Source organism: Rhipicephalus sanguineus, chromosome 4 (assembly GCF_013339695.2).
Source record: "Rhipicephalus sanguineus isolate Rsan-2018 chromosome 4, BIME_Rsan_1.4, whole genome shotgun sequence".
In the NCBI taxonomy this organism is placed as follows: Eukaryota; Metazoa; Arthropoda; class Arachnida; order Ixodida; family Ixodidae; genus Rhipicephalus; species Rhipicephalus sanguineus.
Window position 1 is genome coordinate 63,797,607 of NC_051179.1, and position 15,450 is coordinate 63,813,056.

General features: G+C 48.3%; 1 protein-coding gene across 2 annotated transcripts in view; it reads right to left on the minus strand.

The window, feature by feature from the left end:
* LOC119390121 (uncharacterized) overlaps nucleotides 1-15,450 on the minus strand; it is a 32,607-nt gene that overhangs the window by 7,855 nt on the left and 9,302 nt on the right. For both annotated transcript variants that reach the window (XM_037657677.2, XM_037657675.2), the window contains 6 exons: nucleotides 13,150-13,275; nucleotides 12,479-12,590; nucleotides 10,446-10,621; nucleotides 9,282-9,535; nucleotides 8,587-8,697; nucleotides 5,725-6,091 (listed from right to left, as the gene is read on the minus strand). In XM_037657677.2, the coding sequence (XP_037513605.1) occupies nucleotides 5,725-6,091; nucleotides 8,587-8,697; nucleotides 9,282-9,535; nucleotides 10,446-10,621; nucleotides 12,479-12,590; nucleotides 13,150-13,275 (1,146 nt within the window). The remainder of the gene's footprint in view (nucleotides 1-5,724; nucleotides 6,092-8,586; nucleotides 8,698-9,281; nucleotides 9,536-10,445; nucleotides 10,622-12,478; nucleotides 12,591-13,149; nucleotides 13,276-15,450) is intronic.

The following is a 15,450-nucleotide window of genomic DNA, read 5'->3' on the forward strand; positions in this document are numbered from 1 at the left end:
TGGAGGAGTTCAACTGTAGACCAGCTTTGCGGAATACCTCGAGAACAGTGGAGAGCCGCTCAAGATGGCTTGCGAATGTTGGTGAAAAAACGACGACATCGTCCAGGTAGCACAAGCATGTTGACCACTTGAAGCCGCGTAGAAGGGAATCCATCATCCGCTCAAAGGTGGCGGGAGCATTGCAAAGCCCAAACGGCATGACCTTAAATTGGTACAGGCCATCTGGGGTTACAAATGCGGTTTTTTCTCGGTCTTGCGGATCAACAGCGATCTGCCAATAACCAGATCGAAGGTCAATGGATGAGAAGAACTTGGCGCCATGAAGGCAGTCGAGTGCGTCATCGATGCGTGGCAAGGGGTAAACGTCCTTCTTAGTGACCTTGTTGAGGTGCCTGTAGTCAACGCAAAATCGCCATGTATTGTCCTTCTTCTTTACAAGCACGACAGGAGATGCCCACGGACTAGCTGATTGTTCGACGACACCTTTGGCGAGCATCTTTTCGACTTCTTTCTGGATGACAGCGCGTTCGGCAGCGGACACACGGTAAGGGCGCCGGTGAATTGGGTTGGCATCGCCGGTGTTAATGTGGTGGGTCACAACCGATGTCTGGCCTAAAGGGCGGTTGTCAAGATCGAAGATATCGGCATAGGATGTCAAGAGACCACGCAGGTCTTGTGCTTCAGTGGGCGGAAGATCGGGCGCTATCATTTTCTCAATGTCAGTGCGTGCAAGGTCGAGTGCAGTGAGCGAGTTGGCATGGTGACTAGGAACACCTGCTGATAACTGAGAGATATGGCAATCTTGCAGTGACGACACGACGCCGAGCGTAATACCTGCAGGCAGCACATGGGTGGTTAGACCGAAGTTCAAGAGAGGTAAACAAGTCTGGTTGCGGCATACTGTGACCACAGTGTGCGGTACGGCAACAGAATACTTCAAGACGACGTCGGTAATCGGTGAAACAACATATTCACCATCGCGCACAGGTGGATCAAGGATAAGCTGGACGTACGTCGCGGCTTGAGGCGGAAGATGCACAAACTCCATGGCACATAGGCGACTGGGAGCGTCATGGTCAACGTAGGCGTCTAGAGGGAGTTCCAGCTGAAGAAGGCCCGTCGAGCAGTCGATAAGAGCGGAGTGCGTCGAAAGAAAGTCGAGACCGAGGATCACGTCATGTGGGCACTGCGCAAGCACGGTGAACAATACGATGGTCTGACGGCCAGCAATACACACACGAGAGGTGCACATACCAAGAACTGTAGATGTGCTCCCATCGGCAACTATTACTGCACACTGAACAGGAGGCGTGAGCACTTTGCGCAGTTTTTCCCGGAGAGCAGCACTCATCACTGAAATCTGTGCACCAGTGTCTATTAGGGCTGTAACGGTAACGTTATCCACCAAGATTTCTAAAATGTTTCGGCGTGTAGGAATCGTCAACAGAGGATTTGAAGTCCGGGTCGTTGTCGCAGCGTCACCTCCGGGAGCTGCATGGACTAGTTTCCCCGAGGTCGAGGGGCCAGGCCGTGTAGGGGACGTTGATCGACGAACAAGCGGCGATAGAGATCGACGGCTTTGGGGTGACGGGGATCGGCTGAACCTTCTGCTTGGAACGTGGACATCAGTAGCCTGGAGATCGGAACGAGGAGAAAGCCTGCGCGAGTTGCCTTCAAATCGGCGCCATGTCCCGGTGTTCCAGGAAGTCGACGACCACCGATTGCGACAGTGGCGCGCAATGTGTCCTACGCGAGAGCAGTGGAAGCAGATTGGCCGATCATCAGTTGTCCTCCATTCAGCAGGGTTTCGGTAGCGCGAAGGGTACACTGGGTTCTGGTTGACGACGGCAGGAGTGCTCTCGGGAGTGCGAATAGAGCAAACAGGTGCTATGCCGAGATTCGCAATCTCTTGGCGTACGACTGCTTGTATGAGCGATACGGTGGACGCGTTAGCCTGTGGAACGTCAGCAGGAACCATTGCTTCCAGTTCACGACGGACGATGCGGGTGACATTTTCTGACGACGTAGCTTGCGTGAACGTGGGGGGGTCTTGGCAGGTCGATGTGGCTGCAGTATTAGGTAGTCTTACGAAATGGCGGCTGATGCGACGACTCTTGGCCTGCTCAAAACGCTGACATTCCTTGACGACGGCGTCGACGGTGGTGCAATCCTTCACAATCAGTAGATTGAACGCGTCGTCGGCAATCCCCTTCAAGATATGGGCAATCTTGTCAGCCTCCGTCATGTTCCCGTCAGCTTTTCGACAAAGACCCAGTACGTCCTGTATGTAGCAGACGTAAGACTCTGTCGACGTCTGAACGCGGGACTCGAGATCTTTTCTTGCGGCCTGCTGGCGACCAAATGGCCTGCTGAACAACTCGATGAGCTTCGACTTGCAGGTGTCCCAGGTGGTTAATTCCGACTCGTGCGTCTCGTACCAAACGAGTGCGGTATCCCTGAGGTAGAAGACCACGTTGGCGAGCATCAACGTGGGGTCCCACCTGTAATACTCGCTGACGCGCTCGTACAATGCGACCCAGTCCTCCACATTCACCTTGTCTTTGTCAGTGCCCGAAAAGGTTCCTGGGTCTCGAGGAGGCAGGAGAACCACATGGGGCTGCTGCTGCTGCTGCTGCTGCTGCGCCGGCGAACCTCGGTCAGTCATTGCAGGGAAAGGGAGGCGACGACCGCTCCGAAGTTCCGTGTTGGTTTTCCGAGAGGAAACGCAGGCACGCAGGTGTACCCCGCACCTCCACCAATAATGTTACAAGAAAACGTATATTTACAAATATATACAAGCAGAAATAGACGCTGAGACAATGGCGGACCGGAGCCTGTCCTTTCAGCACTTCGTCGTTGTCCCCCTTTCAGAGTGGGTCCCACTACCACCTTGAGCCACTGGCCCACTGCTACCTTGTGACAATATGTTTGCCGGGACCAGAGAACACGTCCGAATTATCAGATTTTTCAAATTGATGGGGGTTGAATTAACGAGTTTTTACTGTTACATAAAAACTGCCGTGTAAGTGCAGTGTATACAGTCGACGTCCGATTTCCCGGACCCTCAAGGGACCGCGAAAACGTCCGGAAAATCGGGCAGTCCGGAAAAACGAATGCACGTGAAAAACCTTTTTGGTAGGTATTTTTCGCTGACAGAGAGGGTCACGGCCGGAGTACGATTCCCATTGCAATTCAGCCAATGCATCGTTTAGGTGGCTCTGAAAAGAGCAGTTTATAAAAAAAAAAACGACGTGGCCGGCGCTACCTCATAGGTCAGCACTTGGGCGCAAAGAAGTCGTTTATTTTCTTTTGCACGGCGTTCCGCTTGCCCGCGATCATGTCTGCCTCAATTTCAGTCAACGTCATGTTGCCGCTGTACACCGATGACAGTGTCATCAGTGCTCGCGTCAACTCCGAGCGCGTTGGCTGTGTAGGAGCTGGCTCTTCGTTCTCGGTGTCGTCGGAATCCTCAGTAACTTGACAAATGATTTCGTCATCGGTCAGCTCCGCACATAACTAGAGGTCTTTGTCAGCGTCGGCGAAGCCCTCAAAGGTTATCCCGGCTGGAATCGACACGCCGGCAGCGCGCAGATCGTCGAAGGCAACGTCCGCGGATGGCAGTTCGTCACACACGCTGTCCACTTGGGGCGAGACGGCTGCCTCGGCGTCGAGTGTGAAGCCCGCGTGGCAAAAACAGTTCCACAGACTCTAATGCGTAACCGCCTTCCACGATTCCGCTAGCATGCCGACGGCAGACCTGAGGTCAACAGCGTAGCTTTTCCCGCTGTCGGAGCAGAGCACCATGCGGCTGAGCACGTGTGATTTGTAATGATGCTTCAAGTTACGAATCACGCCTTGGTCCATCGGCTGCAGGATTGCTGTGGTGTTCGGCGGCAGAAATTCAATCTGTACAGCCTTTAGGTCCTTGATGTGGCCATGCGCAGCGCAGTTATCTACAAACAGCAGTACTCTTCGATTTTGCTGCTGGAACCTTCTGTCCAGCTTGCGCACGTACGCTTCGAATAGCTGCTGCTTTACCCAGGCCTTGTTAGCTTCATAGAGAACAGGCAGAGTTACTGCCCCCTTGAAACATCTTGGATGCTTCGACTTGCCTATTACTAGTAACGGAAGCTTCTCGCTGCCTGACATGTTGCTGCCAACGAGGACAGTGAGCCGCTCCTTGCTGTGCCTGCCGCCGTGGCAGGGTTCACCAGCAAATGCAAGCGTTTTCTCTGGCAGCAGCTTGTAAAACAGTCCAGTTTCGTCGCAGTTGAAAATATCATTAGGTGGAAACTGCTGAAGCAAGGACTGCAGCTTTCCATCCCGATATTCGGCGACAACGGAATCGTCGACGGCGCCGCTTTCTCCGCACATCTTCTTGAACTTCAAGTCATTGCGGCTCTTGAAATTGCGAAGCCATCCACCACTGAACTTGAAGTTCTTCACGTTCATCTGAAGCGCGAAAACCTCCGCCTTCTGCTTCAGGATGTCGCCCGACACCAGGATTTTCTTAGCGATCATGGCACTGAGCCACACGAGGAGCGCTTCCTCGAGCTGCGGGTAAACACCCTGACTCGCATTCTTCTTTCCAGCCCCGGTTGATTTGGCAGCCACTTCCGAGATCTTCGCCTTGTTTTTAATGAAGTCCGAAACAGTTTGCTTCGAAATTCCGAACTCCCTCCCCACCTCTGTCTGCGACCGACCGCTTTGGACTTGTTTAATGATGGCGGCTTTCTTCTCCATCGTGAGGCTAAGAGGGGGCTTTGTGCGCTTTGAAGGCGCGGACGAAGACGAAGGAGCAGTCGGTGCCATCGCTGTAAACGGCGAATCCGGTCGACGAAAAGCGCAGCACGAAACAGCTAGGAACTCAGTGGATGCTGAAGGTCCGGAAACGTGATAACTGAAGATAGCGCGCAGCAGCAAATGATCAACCTCAGACACGACTGCAGACGCAGAGCTGACAAAACAACACGTGAACGAACACAGTGAGGTTTGGCTTGGCTAAGTTACGGCTGGCAACGGCTTGACACGTGCGGTTTCGAGGTTACGGCAGCCGCGGCACGGTGCGGCGGTGCTGCTGGCCACACCTGCGATGCGAGTATGGTGGGTTCGAGGATATGAAAACAACCAAAATGGCGGCATCGGTGGTGACTTTGGGTCGGCGGTTAACAGTAAATAGTCCGGGAAATCGGATGGCGAAGGCTATAAGCGTCCGGAATTTCGGACTTTTTAATACATTGACTCTATTGGGAACTTGACGGTGCCACAGATGAGTCCGGGAAATCAGGCATGTCCAGAATTTCGGGCGTCCGGGAAATCGGACGTCGACTGTATAGCATGTTGAATTCATCTAGTTGGTATTAATTAGTTAGGCAAAACAGTGAACAAACAACACCAAGAAGACACTAAAAACGACAGTATGAAGGCTGTGTTATGGTCTTGTACCTTCTCAAAGTCATTGTTTACACAGTCTGAAAGAAATGAATCCATTACAAAGCTTTGCAGTACTATAGTAGAGTACAACTGTAGAAGGCAGCAGCATTTCCTCCTCAAAGGCAGATAACAGAAGGCTGCACGAGGTGGTGCACAGTCTAGATAGACATCACAAGCCGGCCGGTCGGCCGGCAATCTGCGGTTGTACTTTGATCATCTGGGGTCTCCTACCTTCTTAAGCCGTATACGATTACAGAACAGTTGCCAATGAGTGAAAAAAAGTGGACTTACAGGAACCAGCCCCGACGTCCATATCCATCGGCTCCGGATTGAGCGGTCCGTCACTTTTCCGAGGAGGTTCCGTTTCTACGGGGCTGACCTCCCGTGGCTTGCCGCGCGACTTCTTGCCAGTGCGACGGGCCTGCTTGGACAGACTGTCAGCTTTTTGCGAAACTTCCTTCTCCATCGTGCCTCCACTGTTACCCCCAGCTTCGATTTCCTTTTTCTCCGGCAAGTCACCATTGTGTTCCACAACGTTTACCTCGGTGTTGACAGTACGAGGCTGCACATCGCCCAGGCCTTCGTGCTCTGGAGCATCAGTCGTTTCTTCCGGCTTGCTAACAAAATACGTCGCACGGTGTGGTGCCTTTCGGGGTTCCTGCGAAGGAGAAGAATTCATTTTCACAAAAAATTGCACACCACATACAGTTCCTGCTTTCCTTTCTGTAGCAGTAATATTTTAAATAACGAATTTTATTTGTTCATAATTAAGACATCAGCAGTAAGCCAATCACTCTTTCACTCAATGGCAAACTTGTAAGTAAACTTTCACTGACATGCTGAACATGTCTTATCTATAGTCACGGAGGTTTCAATGCGCAGAAGATTAAAACACTGAAAAACAGACCGCTTTAACATCCTAATCAGCATTCACAAAGAATACTGAGCTGCCAATAACTACCGCTCTGTGCAGGGGCAATCAGCCCTTCGGTGATCTTATGGTGCAATTCAGTGTAGTAAAAATGTGCAAGTGCAGTTAGGCGCCGTTTTTTCAGGTATGATTATGAAGTTAAAAATTTAATTCACTTATAGTGTGCACTCAGTTTTGTCTCAACATGAAACTTTCAACGTTTAGACAATTGTAGTCTGCAGGGGCAGTTGAAGCTCACGAAGCGCAATCTTGTTTTGCTGTCCAAACAAATATGACGAAATGAGGTAAGTGTTAGTTCACTAATGTGGCAGGAACATGGGGAAATCTGCCGAGTTTGTATATCGTGACGGGGCTGCAGTATACTGCAGAGAGCTAACTATAGACAATACTAAGTAATACAAAAGACACTGACAGACGAAGAAGTCTGCCGACTACACTAAACTCGTGTCAGTAGTGGTGACATGCCATCCAGCCCAGTTCGCCACCTTTAATGGGGTCCTCAACTACTACTAAAAGTAATCATCGAATGATCTCAGTATCAGCGTTTACTGCCCTGCAAATCAATTGTCTCAAAAATTTCTCGAATGTGTCAAGGTCGAGCAGAGTTACAGGGACTTGCTGCATGTTTTAAGTGCCTTCTCTCATCCCGATGAGCACAATGGAAGCTACACAAGAAGGGGTGGCACAGGAGAAAGAAGTTGCATCAGCACGCATCGTGACCTTGAGAGCGCATGATGAAACACGATCGCCCTTTCCCCGTTGCGATTCCCAAGTGCACTAGTGTGGCTCCTGTGCAATGTTGGCAGACTATGGAGTTCGGCATATGGCTGTACACCGTGGCAAGAAGTGCACCTGATCCAAACACCGCTCTTGATTTATATCAGCTAGAGCACTGCACGGGCCCGGGCCGGGCCGGGCCCGTGATCCTCTGGCTCGGGCCTGAGCCAGGCCCGTATTAGGCCTGGCTCTCATACGTATCTGTATAATTGCGTGTGTACGTTGTTTGGCTTGGTTTTGTTGTTTTGTGGGGTTTAACTTCCCGAAGCAACCCAGGCTATATGAGACGCCGTCGTTGAGGGCTCCGGGTAATTTAAACCACCTGGAGTGCATTGGCATGCACAGAAATTGCACAGTACAAGATGTCTACAATTTGGCTCCATCGGTATGCTACACGTAATTTCAAGAAACGCCTAACATAAGTCACTCACTATAATGGTGGAAAAAGACGTTCTTGGGTACCGTGTAAGCAAAGCAACGGTAAACTGCCTAGAATAGTGTATGTAAGATGCGAGCGTTTGTATCTAGGGAAACATTTCCTTATGCAGCTACGCTCGCAGGCCCGCCGCACCTGTTTCCGCCTGCGTGACTCCGTAGACTGGGCAACGCGACTTACGAGTCATTAATACCTCAGGAGCAGTTTTTCATGCAGTTTAAATGCAAGATGCACAGCGACTCTTATCACAGGGCGAACGCCGTTGTTGATTTTCCCATTACTAGTGGCGAGGTGCCAGACCATAGCGACACTCGTTTCCCCGAGTGTGGCTCACAACCTAAGGAGGTATTATATTTTGTAGTAGTTCTTTGAAATGCAAAAATAAGATTGCGTGGTTAGCACTGTGTGCGCACATGAAACAGCCAGCTATGACTCCAATTATATTTTATATTGCCCTGCAATTATTTCGCAAGAGTGTTACGGCCGTAATTAACCGAAAGTATATACAGTACCAGTGAAAGTTGACACTGAAAGAAGTTCCTAAAACGATCTCTAGAAAATATGTTGTGTGCGGCAGGTATTGTCACAATAACCGAAGGTTGGACAGTGCCTCCTTTATGCCCAAGGCATAACTAGCTGAAACGGGCCGGGCCCAAACCTTTCGGGCCCGGGCCAGGTACGGGCCAGAGCATGGCGTTTTCGGGCCGGAACAATCGGCCCGTGCAGTGCTCTAATGTCAGCTATTGGCCAATAGCATGCTATCTGCTGTTTGATGTCAAACAGCAGGCACCAGCTGCTCCGAAGAGAGTGAGCACAGGACTTTGTATGAAAAGAGGGGCCTGAGGAAAAGGCAACTTCAAGCTCCGCTTCTAAACTCTTTGCCATGTATGACTGCAAGATTTGACCGAGCTGTTCATAGCAATGTCTGCTTTCCACAGGATGCGTTTTTTCACCAAGTCCGATGGGTGGTTCAGGACTTCTTTAATGCAAATTATATTGAGTCACATACCTCTGACCCCACTGTGACAGGTGTGAAGTCCCGTGGGGCTTCACGCGCAGCAGCCATACCTTCTCTTGCCTTGTTGACAACAAAGGTCACGCGAGACGACTTCTTGACATCCTGCAACACAAGATGCGCAAAATATTAAATTATGCCTGTGGAAGAAGATGAGCATACACCGGGAAAGAAGAAAAGCAGAGACTGGTTAATATGCCCTCAGTTACTAGGGTGTACTGTAGTGCTAGGGGCGGGGTGGTGTACGTACTCGAAATATGGGTTGTGTAACCAGTCTTGAAACTACTAATATCGGCAAAGTGGCACGGTTGAAACGATGCTAGAACAAAATTCTGTTACACAATTGTTCTTGCTGCCTTTGCGGATGTGTCCAGGACTTCCAGGAGGCTCCATACAAGAAAACACAAAGAGCGCTTGGCATGTCTGCTTGCCTCCAAAAAGCTCTGGTAAGCAGTATTTCTCAAACAGAATTTTATAAACTTGCCAGTTAAGAAGAAGCAGAAGAAAAAAAAAAACGGGACTTTTCCTTGTTGCTCTTGTACAATTCTCATTGTGCTTGCATATAATTTTTTTTTTTCTTTGTGAAGAACACTTCAGCCACTTAGACTTCACGCCAAGTGCCATGTTACGGCAGAGGTCTTGGGGAACGCCTGGTCACGCTTCACTGGTACAAATCCATGGCTACTCACGCTGGCTCGCGACATGCAGGACTTTCTGGCCGACTGTCTCCGCGGTGCCGCTTCAAGAGTCTCGTCCAAATTGCTGGGTGCGGTCGTTTCCAGAGAAGCCAAGTTGCCGCCTTGTCGCTGCAGAGTGGAAGTGGGAGACTCGATGAAGGCGTGCTCCAGCAGGGCTGTTGATGTCAACGGCGAGGGGCACTCCGAGGGGCTGAAATCTGCAGGGCCGCTCCACCTGGCGTTGCGTGAATTCTGGCGTACAGTTTCTAGAAAAGAGGAGAGAGAGAGAATGCGCAGAGAAAAGGAAACGTTGAGAGTTGTGCAACCATCATGTCTTTGACTGTAAGAAGAAGACACTGCCTCGACATTACAGCTAACTATAACATATTGTAAATTTGTAGGGATGGGCAAATACACTCAAAACTCGATATAACGAACACGGATATAACGAATTATCGGTTATAACGAAGTAAATGAAGAATAGTCTTGTCAAAGCTACAGTGTTACAAATAAACGTTTATAACGAATTTTCGGATATAACGAAGTTATTTTCGTGCCAGATGTGACTTTGATATAACGAGGTTTGAGTGTATAGTAAACTTGACGTTTGAAGCAAATAGCGATTTGGTTGAATAACTTTGAATCGAATAATATATAGAAAGTTAGAATATCTCCGAGCATTAGAACTAGGCTTGTGTGAATATCCCATTTCAGGTTTTAGTTTTAGACAACCTATATCTTTTGGCCCAGCAGCCGAGCACCACAACCACTGGGCCACCATGATGGCTATGGAAAATTAAGAAGACACACCAGCACGCACGAAAGTTGCGGAAACTGCCAAGTATTTCCCTGTTGTGGGCAACTAGTCCGTAAAGTACCTACAAAGTAAAGTGAATGTTAACATTCCACGAAAGTGATGACACTACATGCAAAAGGGATGACAAACATGAGCTATGAAAAAAAAAAAAAGACCTATGGTGCAATGCAAAATTGAGAAAGGTAACATTTCTGCAAAACGCCGAAGCAGCAACTACTGAGGAGTTTTCAGATGATACACGGGCGTTACTTGAATCACATAATTTAAGATATGGGAACACTAGCCAACATGCACAAGTAGTAGAGCATGCTCAATGCATTAGAAGAGAGGGAAAAAAGAAAATATTGCACAATACTGACCAGACTTCCTAGGCCAAGGCTGCAGAGGAATTTCAGACACCCTCGTCCTTTGACGCGTTTGCAAGGGGCTGCTTAAGAAATCTTCAGAGAACAAGCCATTCGTGTCCTTGCTAGTGACGTCTGGAGTCCGGGGTATCTTTGGCCTGTAGCTGAATGCTGCGCTGTACTCGTTCACACTGAACAGAAAAAAAAAAAAAAAAAAAAGAGAGAGAGAGAGAGAGAGAGAGAGAGAGAGAGAGAGAGAGAGAGAGAGAGAGAGAGGCATGTCTGCACCATGACAATGTTTCGAAAGAGAAATTCTATAAAAGCACTTCTGAATTCTTGCTTTCTCACATCCGAGGTGAACTCTCCATACTCCCTTACGATTCTATAACAATACCATGTTCAATTTTAAGGGCTTGCTTTATGGTCGTCTAGATGCTAAGATATACAGCTGGACCTCGATATAATGAACCTCCATTTAGCAAAATCTGTGGTTTAAATAACTACAGTGTTTTAATATCCCAATATTGGCCCCATTGAAAAGCGCGTTTCTCATAATTTAACCGAATAACTTCGTGCTGCAATTTTGATTTAACAAAAATGCTTTCAAATTGCATACATGCACCTGGTCGATGTTTGACAAATCTGTAGTTTGCAGGCGCCACTTCATATGGAAACACTGCCAACAGGCAGCAAAAATCTGGCAAGTGTAATGGAACGCTGCACCATTGTGCCGTCAGTGTGTTGGCGCTAAAATGTGTATGGCGTAGCACCGTTAATACAAACTGCACGCTTTTAATAGGCAACAACCGAAACACTACAAACTGCAATTCGGTGCTGCATCTATGCTTGGGACCAATACCAAGTGCATGTGGCTCCAGTGAAACGAGGCCGCATCGTTGTCACTGTGTTGGCCTGACAAAATGCACGCTGCACCCGTGCACGGTAACGAGTGGCGGGGACATGAGGAAACTTCATTCTACAGACACTCCAATGGCATACGCTTCGGTACGTATGATACAGCAAACATCCTGGTAAGTTGTGAGCGTAGTAGGCAGTGCACCGCACACAAACAGATCGTGACGATTGGCCCCACACAGCAGCTGGTACAGTGCAAAATGGAGCAGCATCAGCTTGCGCTCGGCAGTGGATTGCTTTACAAGCATGTATGCTGGGAAAAGCCGGATGAGCTGTCAGCTCTTCCACCATGTTCCCGGTCATACGTAGTTTCAAAGTGCTCCTTAGCCGCTGTGCGTTATCACGAGTTTTTTTATGCTTTGAGTTTAATCTCCGATGAGGCGAGCAATTGTGCTTCTCTGCTGTTTCCTTCAGCTGCTGCAGGGCAGGATTATCCTAAAAATCCGAGGGGTTATCTTTACTGTTGAGACATGGGCACCTTGACTTAGTGAAGTTCGCAACATATGCATAGTTTCAGTTAAAAACAAATATTTTATAGTAAATAAGCAGTACTCGTCTTGGGATACAATAATTCCAGCTACAAATACATAGGGCAGAATGTCTATTCATCGTATCCATACAGAACAAACACTAACTTGCTATCACAGATTTAAATAATCAAATTTTTAGTTTTTTTTTTGCTTTTATTGGATACATTTTTACGATCTGAAACGCTCAATACCATGACATGTGCTGAACCTTGTCATCAGCTTCCAGCACGCTCATCAGGATGAAAGAGAAAAAGGTGCTCTGAACCTGCACCAAATACCTGTAACTCCGCTTATAGTACTCGATGGATCCTAAATTTTTGCAGTGAGAGATTCAAGATTCAACAAATGCCTACAGTGCAGTCATTTAGCAATTACTTAAAAATGTGTTGCAGGGTTCCTTAAAGAAGGCATCATAATTCCTTCTGCTTGAGTGCCTTTTCTGGTTTATGAAGCGTACCCACATGATAATCTAGACTTCCTTGGTATTGTGGAAGTGTAATCTACTAGTACAGGTTTACTTAGGTAGTTTATCGCTATGTGAAGATGCGCAACCACCTGCCTCAGACCATGGCGATTCAGATTTCACTGCAAAGTGCAACATACCTGGGCCCTTGGACCTTGTCGGGAGGTGGCAGGACTACGGACTCTGCACGGACCACGGTCTTCTCCTGTCCCGTGACCTCTCTCAAAAGGATCGACGCTTCCTCGTCGACCACTGTCCGAGGGGGAACGGGAAGCAAGAGAAAAGAAAGAAGGAAGGCAAGTTACGAAGTGAACAACAAATCAAAACAAACAACCTTTTGGACAATAGCTAAGAGTGACTGACCCCAATCAGAACACAACTTCCAAGGTTGGGAATTTTATTTGTCACCTCATGCCGAGCACCACAATGCCCATAGCCGCATTTAAAATGCTTCACTGTGCTAGCACAGTCCAAACGGGAAGCAACCATTTCTGCACATAGCACACTTGCGAAAGTGTGTGCATTTGGGCTGTTTGGTCCGTACATGCTGGGGAAACAGGATGCAAGAAAAGAAGGAACAGCACTGCCCTTTAGCAGCAATGATCAATTCAAGTGTTGCAAGGCCCCTTTACATACAAGTCTTCGTGCTTAGCTGCAAAGCCGTTAAGCCGCCATAGCAGGTCACGGCAAAACAAAGGTTTGATAGTTTGAAGAGGGCGTTGGGAAATAAGGAACTGGGGAAGACTGGGCACTGGATGTGAGGGTACCACCTGGAGAGGAGGCAGCAGCAACGAATGGATGGGCAGCACACCTTTAAATGTTGGCACCGCCGAGTCGGAATCCTGGTCAACGTCGGGGGCGACAGGCGTGGCGTCCAAGAGGCTGCTACGTCTGCCTGCTGACGACCTCGTGTTGCGGCTTTTCCTTCGGACGGTGACTACACAAGGTTGTGAAGCGTTGTGAATTACAGTTTGGCATGTACCAACAAGCCTGACGACTTTTAGCGGCATATTTTAGACAGTTTAATACGTACACTGTTTGCTGTACCTGTTTTAGTGGATGCAGTACAGAATTGCAATTTTTTTTTATTGCTCAGTTACAGTGCTAAGATTCATGCACAAGCTTTTCTTTTTTCTTAAATTTTGCAATTTTTAAGAATTAAAAAAAAAAAAAAGACTTGCACTTGCTGTATAGGTAACAAAAGTACGCATGTAATAATGGGATGGAGATTGTGGTGTATGCTAGTTATCACACCTATCCCTGCAAGCGAGTACACTTGGTGCTCTAGCAATGACCTCAAAAGGATACTAAATGTGAGCAACACATGGAATGGTATTAATAAACTGCTTTTCTTTAATGCTGAAGACTGTGCTATCACTAGAACAGTCTGCATGAGCTAGAAGAAGTGCGAGAATTAAAGACTGGCATTGATGCTGCCTTGCCATACCAGCTTGAGCTAGCAATGCAAATTTTTCTAGTGCTAGTTTGACAGCAGTTCATTTTTATTATAGGTAAGCACAAACCACATTACAATTTACTCATTACGGACTACGTTACCAGCCAAAGACTGAACTTGGCGCAAGTTTAGAAAATTTTCACATGGCGAGAACCGATCAAGTTCGAGAAAATAGAAATTGAAGTCACCTGTAAAAAAGAAAAGGAAAAAGAAGCTTATGAACCTTTCTCTTGACTATCAACCTAATTACCCCCTAAACGAAATTTTCAAATAATTATCACTAAGTCAATGCTATCGATTTTCTTGAACATTCTTTTAATTAAGTAATTTGTAAGTGTAACACTGCTGCTGGTGTCTTCTGTGTAGACCACAAAGCAAATTGCTACGAACATACAGAAAAAAAAAAGTCGTTCTGTGTCCTGCGCTTAATGCAGCTCCACTACCGTGAAACCTGAGAAGTGTGCAGCACGGCCAACCCAGCAAACCCCTTGGTGCTTGCCACTGCCTCGAACATGACTGGCCGTTTTAGGGCGATGTCAGCCTTTGATACACTACATGCCACCAACGCACTGCAGCCCTATCTTGGTCCCCGCACTGCATCTTCGCCCGATTCTTGTTGGCGCACCGAGTAATCAGAGTTAATCCTCAAAAATACAGCACCGAAGCACGTTAAACGCTGCCAGCCAAGCCCGAGGAGCAGAAATGCGCGGATGTTGCACACTTGTCTAGTAACCACTGCAGAAAGAGCCTGCGAATGTTCTACTTCCCAACCAGCCAGAGCTGACGAAAACTTTGGCTTGCTCAATTGAAGCGAGACTGCTGGGAGCCCACCACTGCGTCTCGCGATTGCTCTGCAAGTACTGTGCATTTCGTTGATCACTTTTTCTTTTGCTGCAGGACACGTTATACATGTTTGACGGTGTTTGCGTATCCATATATATAACCTAAGGTGCCATTGCTGCGTTCACGCATTCCGAGTAGGAAGCCTACACACTGGATGCATCCGTACGTCTGTATGGAGACGCGCTCGCTAGTCATGCGCTGTAGCCCTCTTTGTGTGGACTCGCATCAGCGTTGCTCAGCGTTATGTCACAAGAGTTTGTGAGCGGGCTGGGACTTTGAATACTCGCCAAGCCATTGCTAACCGTGTAATTCACGATGAAGTCCAGTCACGGTAGCCCTTGTTGACAGCAAGAACGCTCGTGTAGCTCAGGAGAGCGGTGGTGGAGACCGTTATGGCAGCACATAAAAACCACACCGAATTTGGTGGAAGCTGGCAACAGCGAGCGCATTACCCACTGGCTTTGTTGGAGTTTTTTCAAGGCACTTCTTTGGTTGTCACCACCCTAAAACTGCCGGTCATGCCCCGAACACTAGCGAAGCAGGGGGGGGGGACCTCTCTTGCACGTAGCGGGTATCAGCCACGTTTTAAAAGAGTTTTTAACACGATAGCGTTAGAGAGCCCGTGTCGCAGAAGTTCCGCCGCCGGTGTCGGGACCGTTGGTTGTGAGCGAAAAATCGAGAAAGGAAATGGACAACTATGTTCATCTAGCAGAAAACATATCAAGCCGATGCCGCCTTTCCAGAGAAGGCGTTGATCAAGCAAACAGCAAACGCTAGATAATGTGCTGCCATCTGTGAGGCATTGTGAGACTC